At 36.9% G+C, this 23,192-nt stretch overlaps 1 protein-coding gene across 3 annotated transcripts in view; it reads right to left on the bottom strand.

Annotated features, from left to right (window-relative positions):
• The window catches only part of EMCN (endomucin), a 119,868-nt gene that overhangs the window by 15,330 nt on the left and 81,346 nt on the right, over positions 1 to 23,192 (bottom strand). For 2 of the 3 annotated variants that reach the window (XM_025423275.3, XM_049104981.1), the window contains exons 10-11: positions 22,158 to 22,219; positions 16,352 to 16,425 (exon numbers count right to left, since the gene is read on the bottom strand). In XM_025423275.3, coding sequence (XP_025279060.1) covers positions 16,391 to 16,425; positions 22,158 to 22,219 — 97 coding nt within the window. In that variant the 3' untranslated portion in view covers positions 16,352 to 16,390. Of the gene's footprint in view, positions 1 to 9,829; positions 10,383 to 16,351; positions 16,426 to 22,157; positions 22,220 to 23,192 lie in introns of those variants that run through there. The other variant, XM_025423270.3, reaches the window with a different exon arrangement.

Genomic DNA, 23,192 nt, shown 5'->3' on the forward strand with positions numbered 1-23,192 from the left:
TTTTCTAGGATGCAAGAGTTACATCTGATACTCTACTGAACCATAATTCTTAGGTAATAGGGGCATTAATTAAAAACTGCCTCCTGTAGCACACACATGACAAACAGTGGTGCTGCACTCAGCAAATAAGTGGGCTTTAGTGTAAAGCCAGAGAAGACCTCATTGGTGCCATTTCATCTATCAAATCATCTAAGCTCTTTGAGATAACTAAATGGCATTGCAATGGGAGCAGCAGCGTCCTGGCTGACAGTTTTTATTTTAAATGCTTTCATTTGCTTTAGTTTTAGTTCTAAGCAAAATGCACAGTGCTTGCACTTATAATTTAGATGCAGCATTATTATGCTGTACTGCAACACTGGCGGAAGATAGCCCTTACTCTGCTAATATATTGCCAGCACCCCAAAGAAAGCTCCTACCTTTTAGCACATGTGAATTCTCTCTCTCTCTCTCTCTCTCTCTCTCTCTCTCTCTCTCTCTCTCTCACACACACACACACACACACACACAGGCTTGGTTTATATTTGTAAGCAAGGAAGTGCATGGATATCATGAACATCTGATCCTAGAGGAGGTTAATGAAGACCTGACTCTAATTTGAGTGAACACATAAGCTTTTGTACCCTAAGACATTGCAAACACTATCTTAAGTGTACTTAAATTGACGTGGTCCAGGACTACATTTGGCCAACAAAATATACATGTTCCAGAAATCAAACAAATCTGTATCTTCAAAAAAGTTTTCTCAAATAACTCATCCTTATCGCCTTTTTCCTCATAATCAAAAAAATCCCTAAAACCGGTGGTAGTTAAAATAACTAATCATTACCATGGCATGGGGGATTGGCTTGTAAGAACAAGTGGCCTCACTTTTGCCAGAAACTATCCTTTCAGGTGCTAGATCCTGGAGAACACTGGTCCCAGGGGAGGGACCAGGAGGGCTGCTGTGGGGGCACTGGGGAGGGAGTAGGCTTAGGATAGCAGCTATTTATCAATGATACTGAAGCATTTCAATATTTTAACAGCTTATCAGATAGATGTTAACGTGGTTAAAATCTCATTTATGCTAATAGGTAATACTAGATTCGTGACACTTTGAAATAGAGAAGGTTCTAATCTAGTGGTAGACTAGAAGGGTTTAGAAATTCTCCCAGGTGTTGGAAAGGGATCTCAGTTTTGCCAATTAATTTGGAATATAAATGCAAGTAGTTTAAACCCTGGTTGTTATTAGAAAAATCAAGAAGGAAAAAAGTTAATTTATCTTGTGTCCTCATCCTAATTTCATTTAATTGTCTCAATAATCCTGTAAGACTGTATTAGTTTACTAGGACTATCATAATAAAGTACTACAGATTGAGTAGCTTAGCTTAAAGGAGAGAAATTTATTTTCTCACAATTCTAGAAGGAAGAAATCCAAAATTAAGGTGTCAATGGGGGCTGATTTCATTCTGAGACTTCCTTTCCTGGCTTGTAAATGGCTGTCTTCTCCCTGTGTCTTCACATGGTTTTCCCTATATGTGTGTGTGTGTCCCCTAATTTCCTCTTCTTATAAGGACACTAGTAATATTGGATTAGGGTTCATCTTAATCACATCATCATTTTATCACTTTAAAGACCCTATCTCAAACACAATCACATCCTGAGGTTATTGGAGGTAATGCCTTCAATATATAAATTTTGGGGAAGCACAATTTGGTCCATATCAGAAATTTAGTAATACAAACACTCCTTTTAGAAAATAATTATAAAGCCAGTGCATTACTTACCTCAATTCAGCTTGTCAGGGACGGTAACTGGGACCTGGTATCTGCTCCTGTCACCTGCATCTGCTAACCTGTAGCTGCCATGCACAAATGCATCTCTGTGTTGGCCAGACTGGTGTCCAGATCAACAATGCCTGCTGGGAGTTCCATTCCTTGGAACATTGCATCCAGCTCAGTGGCCACATGCCAGGTGACAAGACCATTGGGGGAGGAGATGACTCCTTCAACACCTACTTCAGTGAGATGGGTCCTGGCAAGCATGTGCCCAGGGCAGTGTTTGCAGACCTGGAATCCACAGTCATGGATGAAGTTTGCACTGGTACCTACTGCCACCTATTCCCACCCTGAGCAGCTCATCACAGGAAGGAAAATGCTGCCAATAACTGTGTCCAAGAGCACTACACCATTGACAAGGAAATCATTGATCTCATCTTGGACTAAATTCAAAAACTGGCCAACCAGTCCACAGGTGTTCAGGGTATCTTGGTTTTCCACAGCTTTGGAGGGGGAACTGGTTCTGGACTCATCTCCCTGCTGATGGAGTTATCTAACGATTATGGCAGAAGTCCAAACTGGAGTTCTCCATTTACCTCCCCACCTCCAGGTTCTACAGCTGTAGCTGAGCCCTGCGCCTCCTCACCAGCCACATAACCCTGGAGCACTCTGATTGTGCCTTCATGGTAGACAAGACACCATCTATGACATTTGTTATAGAAACCTTGATATTGAGTGCCCAAACGACACTAATCTGCTGCATTAGCCACATTGTGTCTTCCATCACTGCTTTCCTTAGATTTGCTGTATCCCTGAATGTCAGTTTGACAGAATTCCAGACCCACCTGATATCCTATCCCCACATCCATCACCCTCTGGCCAAATACGCCCTTGTCATGTCCGCTGAGAAAGCTCACCGTGAACAATTCGCTGTAGCAGAGATCACCAGTGTGTGCTTTGAGCCAGATAATCAGATGATGAAACGTGGCCATAATTAATAAATGGCTTGCTGCCTGTTGTACCATGGCGATGTGGTTCCCAAAGATGTTAATGCTGCCGTTGCCACCATAAATACCAAGCATCCCGTTTGTGGACTGCTACCCCTCTGACTTCAAAGTTGGCATTAATTACCAGCCTTCCACTGTGGTACCTGGGGGAGACCTGGCCAAACTACAATGAGCTGTGTGCACGTTGAGCAGTACCACAGCCGTTGCTGAGTCCTGGGTTCACCTGAGCCACAAGTTTGACCTGATGTATGTATGTCAAGTAAACTGTGTTCACTAGTATGTAGGTGAGAGCACAGAAGAAGGAGAGTTTTCTTTTTTTCTTTCCCTTTTTTTTTTTTTTTAGATAAGGGAGGGGCAGAGAGAGAGAGAGAGAGGAAGAGAGAGGAAGCTTAAGCAGGCTCCCTGCTGAGTTTGGAGCCTGACTCTGGGCTCCATTCCATGACTCTAAGATCATGACTGAGGGCATAACCTGAGCTGAAATCAAGAGTTTGATGCTTAACTGACTGAGCCACCCAGGTGCCCCGGAATGAGAATTTTCTGAGGCCTGAGAGAACATAGCTGCCCTTCGGAAGGATTAGGAGGAGGTTGGTGTGGATTCTATTGAGGGTGAGGTGCATGTTATGCACACAACATTGGCTTCAACATTAGCTGACAGGCATTAAAGCTTTCTGGTTAGATTGCCTTCACTTTTAACTGAGATCATGTCTTATTTTTCCATGTGTACTTATAGAATTTTTCCATTACGCCTCAAAGTAATGGGTTTTTTTTTGTTTGTTTGTTTGTTTTTTCAAAGTAAAGGTTTAAGAAAGAAAAAGAGTTTTAAAAAGTTTATAAAATATTTTTAAAAGTCAGTTTTAGTAAGGCATATTTTGTATCTAAAATTATACCCATTTTAAGTATACAGCTTGAGTTTGGGCAAATATGTGTACCATCTAACCCCCATCACAATCACATTACAGAAATTTCTATCATCTCAAAAAATTGCCTGTGCCTATTTCCTGGCATTCCGCCTTCACCCCTGGCTCAAGGCAACCACTGGTCTCATTTCTTTTTTTAGTGTTTCATATAAGTAGAATCATAAAGTATGTATACCACCATCCCTGGCTTCTTTTTTTTACCACATGATGCATAATGTTTTTGAGATTCATCTATTTTTTTTTTTTTTGGTGTATCAGCAGTTTGTTCTATTTGATTGCTGTGCGGTAATCCATTGTATGACTATACCACAATTTGTTTATTGTTTATAGCTTTTGGCTATTATGTAAAGAGCTAAAATGAACCTTTGGTTACAGGTCTTGCCAGGACATGTGTTTTCATTTCTTTTGGGTATATACATGAAAGTGGAATACTGTGTCATGGGAGAAGTATGCATTTAAGTTTTGAAACTTTTTTTTTCAGGAAGAATCTGCTAAATTGTTTTCCAAATCGTTGTATAATTCTACATTCCCACTAGCAGAGTATGAGAGTTCTAGTTCCTCCACATTCCCTCCAACACTTGGTATTTTTGTCCTTTATCATTTTAGTCTTTTCTGTGGATATGTAGTTGTATCTCATTGTAGTTTTAAATTAGCATTTTCTTGATGACTAAATGATATTGAGTTTTCATTTGCTTATTGGAAAAGCATGTATCTTCTTTTGTGAATTGTCTTTTCAAATATTTTTCCTGTTTTTAGTGGATCGACTTCTTATTTTTAAGTTTTCTAAGTTCCTGACATGTTCTAGGTATAAGCCATTTGTCAGACATATGTAATTTCAAAATTTTCTTTTATTCTTTAGCTCGCATTTTAGGTTTATTAGTGCTCATTTCAAGAGCAAAATTTTTACTTTTCATGTAGTTCAACTTATCAGTTTACTTTTAGTTTTGCCCTTTGGTGTCCTATTAAGGGGGTCTTTACTGATTTTATAGAAAGCAGATGTTGGGATCCCTGGGTGGCACAGCGGTTTGGTGCCTGCCTTTAGCCCAGGGCGCGATCCTGGAGACCGAGGATCGAATCCCACGTCGGGCTCCCGGCATGGAGCCTGCTTCTCCCTCTGCCTGTGTCTCTGCCTCTCTCTGTGACTATCATAAATAAATAAAAATTAAAAAAAAAAGAAAGCAGATGTTATGGATCTGCATTTAATGTTTAAGTTTATGATACAGTTTCTGTGTAGTATGATGTAAGTGTTGGCCTTAGTTTTTTATGCACATGAGTAAACTATTGTTCCAGAACCATTCCTTTCTCCTTTCTGAATTAATATGGCACCCTAGCCAAAAATCATTTGACTATATATGCGTGTGTGTATAGGGGGACATCATCATATATTTACTTATTTCTGAATATCTTATTTTGTTCCATTGATTAAATTCTATTCTTAGGTCAGTACCACACTCTTTTGATTACTGTAGCTTTATAGGAAGTCTTCCAATCCAGGAGTGTGAGTAGTCCAAATTTATTCTTAAAAAACAAACAAACAAACAAACAAAAAGATTTAGCAATTCTAAGTTCATTTTATTTTTATATAAACTGTAGAATTATCAATTTCTAGAAAAAATGGAAACTGGATTTAGAATAGAATTTTGATGTCTATCACTTTAGAAATGATGTCTTAATATTGAGTAGTTGAATCTATGATCTGATGTTCTTTAATTTCAGAAGTTTAATAGTTTTAAATGTATAAAGAGTGCACTATTTTGTAAAATTTATTCCTAAGAATTTTATATTTATTGTAAATAGTTTATCTTTTAAATTTTCTTTTTTTGTTACTAAATAAATCAGTTGATTTTATTTATTGATCTTACATTCTGTAATCATAACAATTTTACTTATTAATTCTAGAGCTGTTTTGGGAGTCTCATAGGATTTATGCAGATTTTATCTTCTTTCTTTCCAGTCTACATATGTTTTTATTTCTTGCACTATTATTGCATTGGCTAAGACATAGCCCACCCTCCCCAATCTGGTCCAGAACAATGTTGAATAAAAGTTTTAAAAGAGAATATGTCTACTTTGATTTTAATTTTAGAGAAATATTTATTTTCATAATTTATATGAGCTAACTGTAGATTCTCATAAATGTGCTTTATCAGACTGAGGAGGTTCCCTTTTAATCCTAATTTGATGAAATATTTTATCATAAATAAATATTGAATTGTATCAAGTACTTTTTTTGCATCTATTGGGGTAAACATATGAATTTTTCCCCTTCATTCTACTAATATGTTGAATTACAATGACTGATTTTCAAATGTCAGATAACCTTGGATTCCTAGAATAAATCTCACTTAATATTTTTTATGTTGGTGAATTTTAGTTGCTAAAACTTAGTTAATAGTTTTTGGTTTTTTGGTATTTATGTTCATGAGGACTATTGACCCATAGACCACCCTCCCAGAGTGTTTTTTCTCCTTATTGTAAGGGTTTTTATTTTCCTTATTGTAATGTCCTTGGCTGGTTTTGTTATCAGGATAATAATACAAGTCTGTTGTAATTAGTTGTGAAGTATCCATCATTTTTATCATTTATGTGTTCCTTTTTATTAACTAACTTTTCTCATGGTTATAGGTCACAGCTTACTTCTTTGGGGGCATCTATATCATTTTAGATTGGATGATGAATATTTTGAACTTTATGTTGTTGATATGTTATTTTTGTTGTATATTGTTTTTATAAAAGATGGTTACACTTTGTCCTGGGAGGCCTTTAAATGTGTTGTTTTTTTTCATTTCTTCAGGGCTTGCTTTTAGGCTATGTGAAGGTTTATCTAGAGTCACCTTTACTCTAGGGGTATTTTAGCATGACTACTGAAGGGTGACTCTTGTTGGGTCACTAGTCAAGGTGATCACTAAGGATTTTCCAATATAGCTGGTCAGATCTTGAATATATTTCTGCCCTGTATAACGTATAGGAATTTTCAGCATACAGCTCTTTTTTGCCTGGTTTCATCCTAAGTGTATGCATAGCTTAATATCTCATTATCAACAGACAGTAAGTCACCTATATGCAGGTATTTGAAGGTCTCTATGTAGCTCCTTCCTGTCTGGTAGTCTGTTCCATGAATTCCTGCTACAGTAGTCCCTTTGCTCCAATTTATGTCTCCTCAACTCAGTGTGTCTCTCAGGTTCTACTTAGGGGTCCTCCTTTATGTAATTGGTCTGAAATGTGTCAAAGTCAGGCCTTCACAGGGCTCACAATTTTATTTCTGTCTTCTCATGGATCATAGTCCAGTTCTGCCTTTTATCTATTGTCTGAAACAGTAGTTTAGTTTTTTAATTGTTTATAGGGGGATGATAAACCTGGTCCCTATTTTTAATTCTGGACAGGAGTATAATGCTTTCACCCCTTTTTATAGATAAACTTAGATTAGAAAGACTAAGTAGCATAGTGATGAGGAACAGGGATTTGGGATTTAGGTTGGAATCCAAATTTTTTTGCCATTAACTAGTTGTACAACCTGGGTAAGTTATGTAAATTTCTGTCTTGGCTTCCATATCTTTAAAAGAGATATGCTTATGTTTATGCCTACAATGATAATAACAATAAGAAAAATAATATTAGAGATTATTTCTTACTATTATTGTTATGATTAACTGAGATGATGAATGTGAAGGGTTTAACCTAATGCCTAGCACCTAGTGAATCTTGGATATGGTGTTAGCCAACTAATATTATTGTCCATGATCACCTCAGTAGAATTCTGACTTTGGAGAAAAAAAAAAAAAAAAGAATTCTGACTTTAAGGTCAGGAATGTAACATTGATGAACATGATAGATGTTTTTCCATTATTTATCAAAACTGCTTTCTTTTAAAAAGCATCTACATCAGGAAAACATATTCAGGTCTACCCATAGGACAAACCCCCCTGAAGCAAGGGTAGAATATACTCATTTGATTAAACATGAGAAATCTAATTTGTGTTGGTGGGAAATTTTTAAGGAAAGATCTGAGGATAATCCATCATGAATTCTTAGTTCAGGATAACTATTATTCAGTGAACTACAATGATGGTATCTTTAATATAGGTAATAATTAACAGTTTCATAGTTTTGAGACTAGTATCATCCAGAACATGTCTTTTAAAGGACATGTCCAGTTTTCTTTTTGGAATCCCATAAAACCTTGAATAATCACAAGTAGGACTTAACAGAGAAAAATCAGGGAAAGCTAGCATGTTCATTGCTGAAGTTTTGTCAATGTCCTAAGTTGATCCTTATGATGGCAGGTAGACAAGAAATAAGACACAGATTTGTCAGATGTGTAATGGAATATTTCAGCTCAGCAAGGGGAATTTAGAAGTCTTTCTCTGCTGGCAGATCACAGCCACGGTGTCGGCCAACAACATCTGCTTATTCTCAGATGACAACAGTGCCAGTTAATTAGCCCTTGTTTGTGTTTTGACTATTGATAGACTTAAATTATGTTCATATTGTCATACAGAATAAATACATAAAAAGGTTTAGCTTTGATCTAAATATAGCCTTTCTATTGCTGCAGTGACATTTGAACTGTATATCAGAATAAAAAGATTATAAGTCAGGCATAAAAGTAGATCATCTAAATAATATAATAAAAAAAACATCTGATTAATGATAATTTTGGCTTGAAAACAAAATACCTTACTTCAACAGAAGTTTAAGTTGATTTATAAAAAGGCAGACATTATCTAGGAGAGATATTTGGTGCTACAAAATGCCACTAATATCTCTGCAAAGTCCTCGATCCTCTTTTCATTTTGTTTTAAAGATTTAATGCTATATTTGTTAGTATAAAGAATATTCTTTATGGAAAATTCTTGAACTAGAAAGAATTTCATTGTTTTATGGCCATTAGAAAGCTTTCCCTCTTCTAATCATTGTAAACTCTCTCCCAACAATACTTATGAAAAGTCGAGTAAATGGTTTTTGTAGAAGCCAGAATAACATATTACTTGTGGCCATTTAAATTGCAGAAAAGTTTGTCTTTTGCAATACATTCTGTGTAATAAAGTTTCTGTTGAGAAGCTTAGTGTAGCATTCTAGAGATGTTGGAATATTTTCCTTCCGTAGACAAATGCTCTGTGTTTGGCTTGCTCCAGCCATTGCTGTTGCCATTTAAAGGCTTCTAGGTTACAGCTGATCATAGGCAAAGCACCCCCCAAGGGAAGTGTATGTACTGGATATCCTTGCCTTTTTCCTCTACTTTCTTGCCTGCTTTTTTTTCTGCCCCCAAATCCCCCATCTCGCTTCTCAAAGAAACACAGAGACACCAGTCAGTAACATAGATATGCTTGCTTGGTGTACTTGTTTGGAAATAATCCAGACATCAAGAAGCTAAAACCAAGATGATTATTTATATAATTCTTAAAGCTGGAGGTTTTTAAATACACTGTAAGAAAAAAGAAATTTTAAAAGGCAAGTTTAAATACACTATTCTATCTCCACTATACTGCCTTCACATCACTAAGATAATTTAGTATTGAAAGCAGCCTAGGTAATCATAAAAGTTAAAGAGCTGCCTGCCACTGGCAGCTTATTAGTTCCAAGGCTTTCCATAGAACTTCAACCAACATGACATTTTGATCCCTTGTGTCTAAGAAGTGGTCAAGGTTAATCAGTCAGCTTTCAACAGAAGAATTTGCTCCTGATGGAGTGGCAGCTATAATCGTATGATATTTTTAGGAAAGTGATACACTGAAAAATAATATCATAATTATGTATTTATGAAGTGTTGGTTTCTACAAACTGGAGATTTGACAATGATTGCTAGAACACATCATTACATTTCCAGAAAAAATTAAAAATGCACAGACACTGTCAACCAAATGGATTACAAAAAATCTCAATCCTGTTATCATCTTAATGAATGCAGTACAGAGCATCATAAATGCCGTTATGTCCTTGTCATATAGTATGAATTACAAATAGAAAAACCAGAGAAATGGGAAACTAACTTCCCTTTAATGGAGTCTGATTCGTGAACCCTTTGTTCGTTTCTCACTTATTGTAGATGTCTTTCATTAGTGAGTTCTTATATTCAAATGATCAGCTCCTAGATATTCATAATTATATGAAAACAATACCATTGCCATTTTCACAGTCACATTACAATATCTTTAGTGAGTTGAATATTGTAATTATTTATTAAAAGTAACACATGAAAATATGAATAAAATATCTTTATGTACAAAGGGGCATGGCATGATTTCTACCTAATATTTAATAAGACACTTGCAAATTATCCCTGCATTAACATAGTACAAAACAATAAATACAAACATCAGGTAATATAAGGACACTGAGAAAACAGAGAAGTCTCCATGGATAGGAACTGTCGACTTTGGAAACTTTAAACTCAAAGGAAGGTCATGTCATCATGAACCCACCTGCCTGAGCTGTCAGGTTAACTGCTCACAAATGTCCTTCCTAAAACTCGATCTCCTAAGATTGTTCCTATAAAATGTGGTAATGTGGTAATGTGTTCACATCTCAAAAGACAGGAGAGGCCCAGGCTTCCTTTGGATTCTATGAAATTATTGCATGCCATCTGGACATCACTATTGGGACAGGCGACTGGCACAGCCTGGAAAGCAGATCTGGAAGTCAGGATTGAGTCCACAAAGTTTTCTCCCTTCCTATTCCTGGAGCACAGAAGCTGAAGATTAAGCCTGTGGGGGGAAAAAAGTTTCAGATTCCAAGAAAGTGAAGAAGTATATACATAGTGCCATAGTATATACATGGTTTAGTACTATCCATGGTTGCAGGCATCCAGTGGGGGTCTTGGAACATATCCCCTATGGATAAAGGGGACTAGGGTGCTGCCTGCCATACCTGACTCCTCGCACCATACAATTCCAATCTTTGCTATAACCCCTGTGGTCCATCCACCCAGGCACTCATGCTGGAAATGTGGGCACATCTATACTCCTAATCTTCCTCATTCCCCACTGCCCACATTCAATCGATCATCACCTCTGAAGAGGTTTACCTTCTAGACATTTCTGTATTCCATTCTGCCTCTTTACCACCATCCCTACTGTACCTGCAGAACTGGTGAAGTCTTTGTGCTTATCCTAGGGAATACTGCCATAGTTTTTTACCTTCTCTGCTTCCAGTCTTACTCCTCTTGAAATAATCTTTATTAAACACTCAGTGATATGTCCTAAGCACAGATCTCATCATATTCTGCTTTTGATGAAAGTCCTTAACTCTATTCTATCATTAATGGAACACAGTTCAAAGTCTGTTGCTTGGGGTGACAATGTGAGTAACAAAGACATATATTGGCAACTTTTACACTTTGCTGCTGTGTGCTTATCAGGGTTAAGCATGAACAGATATCTCTCTACTTCTCCTTCACAAGAAGGAGAGAAGAAAAGCCAGGGCTTTGCTTTGTTTTATTACTTTAGGATTTTCTTCATTTGCAGCGCAGAAACAACATTCTCTGTTGACCCCAAAGGAGCAAGAGATGGAGGGTTCTGTGCCTAAGTAGGAAAGGGGAAGCAGTTTCTTATCCTGTAAGTCTCAACTCAAATGCCAGAAATTTCTATGCAGTTCGCCATTAAATTTCAAAGTACCATGTCTAACTTTACATACCACTGTCCTATTATTTCCCATATCAAAGTAAAATTATCTTCCTTATGTGTATTTCTCTTTACTTCTATAAGCTTCTTGAGGACAGCAACATGTCATGTCCCTCTTTTGACTTGGCCTTGTGCTTGGCAAAGAGCAGGATCTCTGTCACTTTTTGTCACTTTTTGTTCAACTGACCCATACTCTTCCATAGGTGAGTTCCCAGGTAAAGTCAAGAGTTTGTAGCACAAACCATCTAGGGAAACACCTGGATTTATGTGAATAGGATAATGCTCATGATTAATACTATATTGATTATTTTTTTCAAGGATCAGCAAGCAAACCGATGTTTTCATTTCATACTCCACATTGATAATCTTTTTTAAGACATGAACTCTGCTTCATTAATAATTTTTTTCATTAGTTGGAAGTTTCAATTTGAAGGTACCAATATCAGTATTTGCTTCCTTTCTGATGTTATAATCTCTCTAAATTTAGTGTATTGTCTACAATAATGACAATGCATGACCTTATGGTCACTGAATGTCTCACCATCCTAAAATTTTATAAATTTGCAATTCTTATAAAGAATAAATGATCACTTTTATAATAAAGTATCATAATAGATTCTTTATCAACACTGACACCACTTTAGCAAAGAAGCAAAATGGTCTTAAAAGAAAAGATCTCCCAGTCCTAAATTTAATTGTTGTGCATTATTAAGAATTTTGTTTAGGGCCATTACTAGGATAAGAAAATAGAGCTCTTTCATGATGTTTTCTTTTCAGCTCCTGCTAATCTGTCTTAAAATGTAAGAAGAATAATTGAAAAACATGCTAAGTTTTTCTGGAAGTTCACAAAATTGCATTTAGATTATCATGGTACCATTGAGAAACGACAGAAGTAGAGTGGATTGTATCTGGGAGAAAAGCAAAAATTGGTACTATTCCATACTGCTAAGGGTCTGTGGGATGAGATTTTCATAGAAGCCACTGGTCTGTCCAGTGGCTAGTTCTTATCTGTAACTCCCTTTGCTTCTTAAACTGTCAGGCACTTGGAACAATGGAGGGAGAGCCAATTGGTGAGGGAGGAGGCAGGTTATAGTAGCTCCCTCTCTTCCTATAGCACAGAATTGGTTCTAGAACAATCAAATGCTTTCTGTTCAGTTCTAAAATTGTCCTCCTCCCTCATTTAACATATATCTTGGACATGTTTGCAGTAATTAAAAAATTGTCTTGAGAATTATTTTTGCTTAGTTATATAATGTCACTGATTGGATGAAGCCTAATTTACTTGAAATTTCCATACCATTACACATTTAAACTATTACTAAATGTTTGCCACTATTCTGTGTACATTAACTTTTAATATAATTTAAAATTATGTCCTTATGAAAATTTCCTAAAGGGAAGTTACAAGGTGACAAATGTGAATTTTCTAATCCTTTAGTGAAAATACTATCAAGCTGTTCTTCAGAAAGATTAATCTAAATTTATACTTTCAAATGCAGCTATATTATTTGCTTTGCCAGTATGACTCTTAAAAATTAGGAAAAAAAGGTTTAAGTAAATTGAAGGTTATAATTTTCTTGGTCTTAATTTACTTTATTATTGTTACTATTATTATTATTATTCTGGTAGCTCTTCTGTAATTTTATATTACCATTTCTATTTCCTCCTTTACGAGTTGCCTGTTCCTGGCCTTTGCTCATTTTTCTATTTCCTAATCTGTATAAATGCCTTTGGTATATTTAAGATATTAGTTAAATGATCTCATATTTATAGCAAACATTTTCTTAATTTGTTTTTTGTTTCATAATTTTATTTATGATCTTTTTTTATGTTTGGACATTTTAAGTCATGATGTGAGAGAATTCTTATCCTTCCATTGAATTTCCTCACATTGTTTTATGTTTCAAAAAAATTAATCAGTTACTTAATAAAACATACATAATTTTTCATTTACTCTCTTCCTCTGGGTATTTAGTTCTTTTTTTTTTTTAAAGATTTTATTTATTTATTCATGAGAGACACACACACAGAGAGGCAGAGACACAGGCAGAGGGAGAAGCAGCTCTATGCAGGGAGCCTGATACAGGACTCAATCCCCGGACTCCAGGATCACACTCTGGGCCAAAGGCAGACGCTCAACCACTGTATCACCCAGGCATCCCAAGGCTGTTTAGTCCTTTATCCCTTTCCCCATATAGACACTACTAGCTGATGTCCCCACCTCCACACTCATTATTGGGTGATTTGTTCACTTATTGCCATCAATGAAGAAAGAATGTACTTTGCCTGCTCCACATTTATGCATAGGAAGTCTGGCCTTAGCAGAAGTTCTTTGTGACAGAGAATCAATTCCTTTAGCTACATTATCTGTACCACTCCTTGTCATAAAAAGAATAATCTCAGAAGAAAATAACAGCACATTTGCATTATAAATGAGCACAAATATACGTAGAAATGTATATCGCTAATATATTTCTAATCTTTGATACTGGTGGCCTTCAAAACTTTACACAAATTATTTTTGTTATTAATGACTATTTTGACAGTGATACCAGCAAATAGTTGGGATCAAAGTGAATTAGACAAAGAAAGTTTAAGATAAACAATCTTTTTCTTATTCTTAAAAAGTTGTGATCCCCAAATGGAGCAGTGCTACTGCAGTGAAAGGATAATATTTTTTGAAACTCTTATCAGTCTTCCTCTTGTTGATATAAAAGTCTTGAATATTTTAGAATCTGTTTGAATTGATGAATCAGTTTCAATCATGGTCACATAGTTTTTAATTTTTCTCTGATCATCATCATATGTGATTTCATGTTACCATGAGGCAAATCTTTGCAGAGGGCAGGCAAAGATCATAGATTATAAGTATTTTGGAATTCTTGTCTGCTCTGCCAAATCACATTAAATATAATGCTCTGCACAAAATAGAGGATCAATATATGAAGCAGCAAGCATTAAACTATTCTGGAATTTGATTTTTAGATGAGAATTTTTAACATTGTTAACTTTCCACATTAGTGTTTGCTGCTGCATACAGATCCAGACTTCTCAACGTCTATTCTCAAATCTTCTAGTTCTGATAACCGTATTCCTATTTATTCTGAATCTCTGAGATGATACATGATTTATCACTGATCATCTAGAAAGTCATTAGTCACTGGCTACTACATTCAAAGTACAATGATTACCAAGAGAAATATACTGAAAAAAAGTAAGATGAATAGTAGAATTGATGTGTCAAACTTGTTCCTTCCCTGTACTTTCTGATCTTTATAGAACATTGTTACATAATTCCAAAATTACAAAGAAGAGCAAGAAAAGGTACTTATTTCAGCAAATTAAAAGACATGAAATTAAAGGGTAGGAATATTTTTTAAAGTATGAAAAATGGGAAGGAATGGGGAACTGGACAATAGTTTGTTGAGCTTGTTTGGGTCACTACTATTCCTTACCTATGTATAGTTTTTCTTTGTAGCTGAAAAGAAGACTTGTCTTCCTCCAAATTGGATGATTAGTCACTAAGAGTTGATCATTTTGATGGTTTAGAAAACATTTTTTAACTAGTCACGAGGTTGCCAAGAAACCAGAGCTGGTATGCAAGGAAGCTTTTCATATCCTAGGTAGGTTTGGACCACCTGTCTAAACAAACTTCCTAATTTTCTCAGCTTCTCAAACTTTGCATCTCAAAGTGTCCATTGTAAAAGGATGGGTGGACTCTCATATTCCTCTCATTCTAATCCGTCTTTGATGACCAGAAAGGGATAGGATTGTGATACTGGTGCTCATGTCTGGATGGCACTCTCCTGTTTTGATCTCCTTCTACTGGCCAGAGAAGCATGGCAGGCACTCAACAAGCCCTCTCTGAGTGCCATAACAACATTGTCTTAGTGCCTGGGTAATAGGCCTAGGGAGTGGACACAACAATAATATTCTTCATTCTGGACACTACCCAGAGTGCCTACCATTGTGGTCAGGTCAAATCTGGGCATATACATATTTGTTAGATTTTGCTTTTTTTACTCGTAGCTGCCAAAAGGTAAATTCTTCTGCAGGTTCTAAAAAGCATGAAACACTAATTGTGATGGCACTCAATCAATGCTTCCCGTGAAAACTAAATTAAAATTAGAAGAAAACCTCCTTACCCAACTCTTGGAAAGCAAAAGACAATTCCATGCTAAACTGAGAGGGTTAATTTCAGCACACCAGAATCTGGCCTGAGCTGCTTTACAGAAATAAGACAATGTACCTGGACTGCACTGACTCCTGGTCAAAGCAGAGAACATGCAGAATAACAGGGTTGCTTGTAACCATAGTTTGGGAAGGTTTCAATTATTTATTGATTCACAATTGCTGTAATGAGATTGTTGGTTTGCATCTGTTCTCACAGAGACACTCTGGCAGGCTCTGTCCCTCAGCTAGTTATACAGCAGCAATATGCCCTTGTGACCAGCTGGGTATAACAAACCCTACCTTTCTGGATCATCTTGTTTGAGGTGCCTTGTGTACACACCCATGTTTCCTGTATCCACAGGGAAAGAAAGTATATCCTTGTACAGACTTTACAGAGTGAGGACAAATGGACCTCCTACCTGCCTTCTCTGAACCCCTTCCCCTGAGCCAGGCTTTGGCTGTGATGCACATCCTTCCTTTAGTGCAGCTGCTGCAATGAACTGAAAATGTGTAAGCACTGTCATTCTGAGCCCTCCGTTAGCAGTAGAACCCTGTCTCACCACTACCCTTAGTGTGCATATACTGACCGAGGCAAAGGCAAACTGCATTGATATGAAAACATTACCAACAGGCAGAGTGAATTGTGTCATCTCTGAGGTAGGCAAGGCAACTGGAAGAATCTTCTACAGCCCCCAATATATGCATTTCTCGGGCAAATCTTAGAGTTTGTTTTTAGACAAATAGACAATGATGGTTTCACTGACACAAACCATTAACTTTTCAGCTTGCTAAAGTCTTGAAATAATCTAAGCTGCAGCATTCTCAAAAAAGCAGATATTAATGAGCATCTCAGTGAATGAAATTAAAAAAAAAAAACTTACATATTTATGGCCCAGGTGTGGGGAGGATTCATCAAGTTGTCAGTTCTTGCTTTTTCCTTGTGCAGAGTGCTCACCTACCAACAGAAGATATGTTTTGATCTATAAGCTCATACAGCGACTAAGGATGAAAATGATGTTTCCTGGCTTGTGTTTTTATTTTTGCAGGAAAGTCCAATTTCCCTGCAAGAATGTCCTTAGAGCCAGAATTTGCCACTTGGTATTGCTTGAAAATTGTTCACCAAGATTTATGAGCTTTTTTTCCACCATCATCTGTCTTCACCCAATGCCAACTAACTCCCTGGGACTGGGGGGCGGGGGGTGTGAGTTACCAAGAGAGGTGCCCCAGGGAAGGAGGTAGAGTTTTTGCTTTTTCCTTGAGCCTAAGCAAAACTATGTTATATGTTTAAAGCACCATTTTATCAGGAAGCCATTTCTAGGGTCCTCTGTTTAAATAACTGAGTGAGAGCTTTGTGAAAACAAATTTAGAGGCCAACATGAACTCCTTGGTGATATACAGAGCAGCCCAGGGGATGTTACTCAAAATAACCTGATATTCCAGCAGCCATTATAAAGATAAATGTTGACCTAGACTGATGGAGAAGCTGAAGATTCCAAGTGTTTTTATTTATTCATAAAAGACACAAAGAGGGAGGCAGAGACATAGGCAGAGGGAGAAGCAGACTTCTTGCAGGGAGCCCGATATGGGACTTGATCCCAAGACCCTGGGATCACGCCCTGAGCCAAAGGCAGAGCCAAAGCCTCAACTACTGAGCCGCCCAGGCATCCCTAAGATCCCAGGTTTTAAATGCCTCTAAATTCATGATCAACACACTTCACACCACCTGCATCTTTCAGGTAGATTCAAGTATCAACATCAGTCACACTCTAAAAGTAGAGTGGGTCAAAGTTTCTGGCTTTGAGAGTAAATATCATTGCTTTGCTCCAGCTTTTGCCTGTCATTTAGAAACCTGTCTTCTGGGAACTCTGTTGATGTTACCTGTCATCAGCACTATCATGGTGATAATAAATAGTGCCAGAGACCGACAAGGAGCACCCGGGCCTCCCTTAAGAGCCTCTTAGGTGCTGTGCTCTGAGAAATGCCGGCATAGAGTGATAGCCCTTTTAGCCTCTTTCCAGCACAACTCTTCACTCACTATCACTATTTTGCAAAAAGCACAGAACTTCCTAGAATCCATGGCTATGAAGTACAGGAATGAGAAGTGAATAAAATAAACACTCATTCAACCCCTACTGTTCGTCAGAGTCATCTAAAGCAAATCATATGAAAATCATTCCAATTCTTAATATCTCCTTCCAAGTTCTGTTTTATTAGGAATAGAAAATATGAGAAAGATTCAATAACAATATGAATCCAATAAATTATAATAATAATGATGGCTGTGGTAAAAGCAAATGAAACACATACCCGGGAAAAAACAACTGAAAAGAAATATACCAATGCCAATAGTGATTGTATTGTGTTGTATTTCATGAGTAATTCTGAATTCTTTCTCTAGTTTTCCCTCTTCTCTATTATGAATAATGTGGTCTAGTATGAAAACAGAAGTTTGAGCCATGAAGATATATTACAAGGCAGTGATACAGGTTGATTTGGCAAATGAAAAAATAAGTTCAGAAGGGGGAAAGACCATGTAGACCATGTACACCAAAGGACAGTCAAGGAAGCCTTGGTGGAAATGCAGGGAATAGTTAAATATTGAAAAGCTGAGAAGATAGAAGCTGAATGATGCCTTTCTAAATGATGACTTTAAAAAAATGATTTTATTTACTCATTAGAGACACAGAGACAGGCAGAGACATAGGCAGAGAGAGAAGCAGGCTTCCTGTGGTAAGCCTGATGTGGGACTCATTCCCAGGGCTCTGGGATCACACCCTGAGCCAAAGGCAGACGCTCAGCCATTGAACTACCCAAGCACTGCTAAAAGATGACTTTCTAAATCTCTTGATCTTTTTGCTCACCATCAAACTTTTATTCATTTACTCATTTTTTATTTGAAAAAATAAATAAGCAAAAAAGTGACTGTACATTTAGTAATTACCATAAGATACTAATTAGTATTGGTATACTAATAATATACTAATAATGTGGAATTACCATAATGATGAACTGGTGGAGTGTCCCTTCACAAAAGGGACCCAAGCACCATCTCCTCCTTCAAAAGAGCTTGAGTTCAGCGAGGAAGACAGGGGCAGGAGATGAATGGTGTCTGGTGAATATGGGTTAGTAAATGGTTCACCAACTGAGCAAGAGAAGTCTGATGGATTATGAAAGGTCTTGTAGACATGCTAACATGTTTGAACTTCATCTTAGGTAATATAAACTTACCAGTTTTCTAAGGAGAGGAATATTATAATGAATTCAGATTCACTTTTTCTTCTTTCAAATGCTTCAAAATCAAATAGTGCTTTAAAACTAAATGCAAAGATACTATGGTTGCTTTCTTCTGTGAAGTCATGTATTCCTTAATTTAAGAGATTTTTCTTCAAGATTCTTATAGTCTTTTATATTAGAAATAAGACAATGGATATTAACTTTCTGGGATATGCTGTAAGTGGGAATCATGTTTAAAATGCATCATGTCACATGTATATTTTGCAGTCAATCATGGTGATGTTTAACTTAGCAAGATTTCTTACTAAAGCTGAGTGGGATCATCTATGTTCTCATAAAGCTCTCCTTGATCTGCCATATTTGGTGCTGATTTGTTTCTGAAAGCAGATTCTTATTGTATTCTAGCAAACTTTTTCTTTTACATTAAAGAAAACTCCTAATTTAAATAATCAAAATTTAAACATTTATGGGTTACATTTTCAGCAGAAGAACATGATTGAGAGAGAACATACTTGAAGAAAGCAAGGAATGTGGATGGATAAATACCATGGCCTAACATGAGGAGGCTTTCGATCAAGGAATTGTCTTATTAGGAGCAAATGACCAGAACAAGAGCCATGTCTTATGGAGGCTTCTGGAAACCCAGACACTTTAGCATCCACTGGCACATGCCCTGAAGATGGGTTACTGCAGAGCTCTCTTTCCTTGGAAACATAATTTATTGACCTCCAAAATGGCACAACTTATCCTGAGATACAATATCAGAACTTCTAAATTAAAGTACTGACAAATCCAATGAGTTCTTATGACCCTTGAAGCTCAAACTTCATTTTGTTACCATATAGGCACATTAACACTACATTTCTTAGGCCACAAACAAATAACATAAAATGTAACAATCAGTAATTCTGAGTGGTGGGTAGTCAGATATTTGTTCTATCAAATTCTTTTCTGTAATTTTCAGATTTCTAAAAAATTTTATATATGAGATAGTGGAAAATTGAGCTGAGCCTGTGCATTTATATCAAACCTACTCATTTCAGATTTTATTCTAGCTATATTTTAGGAAAAGTGTCACTGTTGTGCAAAAGATATTTAGGTAAAAATAATTATAACAATGTGACTTCTGTTGAGTATAGTGAGCATACTTTTATTTTAAAAGAGTATATTTGAATAAATTTAAAAGGAAGTGAACAGAGATTTGTTGATGGTTGTTTCAGAAACTAGACTTTAGTAAAAATTTTAGTAGTACAAAATTTTAGTAGCATTTGAAGATCCTTATGTTTTTAGATGATTAATTCTAGACTATTGAAACTGACTCTGAATGAGCAATTTCAGTTTTACCCTATCACCAAATATTTTCCATGGTAATCAGCAAGGTTGACCATTGAGAGGTTATTTCATTAAAAGAAGTGTGATTCCTAAGTTAAGGTTGGCAGAAATAAAAGAACCAGAGAATAGATTTTTTATTTCCATAGAAATATTTCCTCCTTAGACCTGTGACTTGAAAATTTACTTATGATGAAAAGGAATCTTGGAGAATTAAGGGTCTTCTTGACTATCCCCCCATCAGCTACCACAGTGACTTGTTGCCACAGTGTCTATGTGAGTGGGAGAAACCAGTTTATTATGTCAAATTGTCCCTGGGCCTTAAAGAAGAATCCAATATTAAATTTTCAATCAAGAAATAAGGTTCTCGAGAATTTTCCCACACCCAATCCTCAATTCTGATGTCAGTTGTCATTTCTCTGGTAGAATTGGGGGGTAGGGCAGGTGGTCCTGATTTTAGGCCTCTCTTCACAAGGGTAACCGGGGGCTCCTAGACGGTGGAGCCAAATGCTGGTTAGCTCACCATCCCACAGCTCAGAGAGCACTGAGGCTGCAGAGTGTTTAGTTAAAGCCCCACGGGAGTAAGAAGAGTGTGTGAAATTATTGTGATGCTTACTTGCAAGCACCAGGCAGATTCCTGAGAACTTTTCTTGGCAAATGGCATGGTCACACTCAGGATCATTACTTAAGACTAGTTCACGTGTTGGCTGCTCTTCCCTAACCAGGTTAAATAGGCTTGGCAACTTAGTCAAGACTGGCAAGTAACCAGGGGAAACCTGTAAGTGGTTTCCAACTATCCTATGAATGAATTTTACTCCTTTGCCCATTCAGATGGTTATCTCCAAGAGAACTGTGTACACATAAAGGAAATATGTGCATCGAAGTGTAGAAGAGATAAAAGAATGAAGAAAGTCTCTCATAAGAGGCAATGATTCCCACGAAAGGTCAGGGCATGTCTCTGGATTCTAGGTACTGTTAGTTTCCAAGGCCTCCGCATGTGTAGTTTGTCCTCATTAGAATTTCCCACCTGAAGCCTCTGATTCTGTGTTTGACAAAATTGTTTTTTGCTATGTATATATATATATAAAATGGAGTTTGTTATTCCATAACTCTTACCTGACATACCATCTATACTCTGTGACTATTTTTTACGGGTAAGATGGGGGACTGAATATTGTAAATGTATTCATGTAACTTGATATTTAAATTGGATTCACATGGATTGTTTTGTAGAGAGAATAATTATTTTTTACATATGTTTTGGAACAAGGAGATTTTAAATATTTGGCCTACTCAAAACAAGAAAAAAAAATAGGTACATTTTCATGCTTAAAAGCTACCTAGCATCTCATTTTTCATTACTCTTGATTCAAATATAATTTATATAAATAACACCTATATTTTGAAAAACTTACACATTTAAAATCCAATTTAAAAACCTAAATAATTGGAAAAAAGAAACAGGAGATTGGGTTTTCTCCTCATTGGGAAGCTCAATTGAAATTATATGAAATGATACAAAAATAGGATTTACACTTTACCTGATGAATCCTGGTTCCAGCTGACTATACATGGCCATTATCGAAAATGAAACAAAGCAACAGCAATAATAAAAACCACGTAGTACATTTAATGTTCTTTCTGCTACTACTGCAGAGTTGAAAATGTCTCAAGGCCCCATCGTTTCTTTGGAACACATAATCATATTATTAAAAGCAACCTTTAAAAGTACAATAGTCCAATGATCTTACCAAAAATGATATTTCTACGACTCATCTTTTGTATAAAGGAGAATTTTGTATTTTAGGGGAGTTATTAGTTGTCTATTTCCAAGGAAATTATGCTTTTTTTTTTTAAGATTTTATTTATTTATTCATGAGAGACACAGAGACAGAGAGAGGCAGAGACACAGGCAGAGGAAGAAGCAGGCTCTATGCAGGGAACCCGATGTGGGACTCGATCCCGGATCTCCAGGATTACGCCCTGGGCTAAAGGCTGCACTAAACCACTGAGCCACCCAGGCTGCCCGGAAATTATGCTTTTTGATTGTGTTTCATGTGAACAAAATCCAAGTTAGATTTTGAAATAACCATTTTTCAGCTAATCAACAATCTAGGAGCTTACCAGACTCATGAGAAATTGTCTTAACAGTGAGAAGCTTCACACTCTCTTTATCGGACTGAGGTCTATTTGGAACAGAAAACATAAGTTAACATCACAGTATTTAGTAATTTTATGTCTATGAAAGAAAGCATGCATGATATAAACAGAATGAAGAAGATACACAAGCATCTACTTTTACAAGTTTCTATGGTACAACCTGTCTTTTTTACACACAGACATACATATACTTTTATAGCACTTTCTCCTTCTAAAATCAAGCCAATAAATCTCTGTCACACTGTTAAACAATGATAGATAATTAAATACAAAAATGGGTCATGTGAAACACTTGTCACAAGGTCCATATCACACAGATATCCAGTTCTGAATTATGGAAGGGAAGACACGAGGATGTTTCCAAGTCCTTTGGGCTCATGCTGAGTTCTGGGGGGTTTCCCTTTTCATGAAGGCCTGACTACTGCAGTACAGTATTTGAACTGTCTAGTCTAACCAAGAGTTCCCACCTACCCTTTCTCAGATTCTAAACAGCTTCCAACCCAGATTACTTTCCTTGGACATCTCAAGAGACTCTATTTCTAATAAAGAACAATAGGTGATCTAGGGACATTATTTTTAAAGCCCACAACCGGGATCCCTGGGTGGCACAACGGTTTAGCGCCTGCCTTTGGCCCAGGGCGCGATCCTGGAGACCCGGGATCGAAGCCCACGTCGGGCTCCGGGTGCATGGAGCCTGCTTCTCCCTCTGCCTGTGTCTCTGCCTCTCTCTTTCTCTCTCTCTCTCTTTCTGTGTGACTATCATAAATAATAAATAAAAAAAAAATAAAATAAAGCCCACAACCTGATAAACATACAAAAACAGCTATATAGGGATCCCTGGGTGGCTCAGCGGTTTGGCGCCTGCCTTTGGCCCAGGGCATGATCCTGGAGACCCGGGATCGAATCCCACATCAGGCTCCCGTTGCATGGAGCCTGCTTCTCCCTCTGCCTGTGTCTCTGCCTCTCTCTCTCTCTCTCTGTGTGTGTGTGTGTGACTAT

Source organism: Canis lupus, chromosome 32, assembly GCF_003254725.2.
Source record: "Canis lupus dingo isolate Sandy chromosome 32, ASM325472v2, whole genome shotgun sequence".
Classification (NCBI taxonomy): domain Eukaryota; kingdom Metazoa; phylum Chordata; class Mammalia; order Carnivora; family Canidae; genus Canis; species Canis lupus.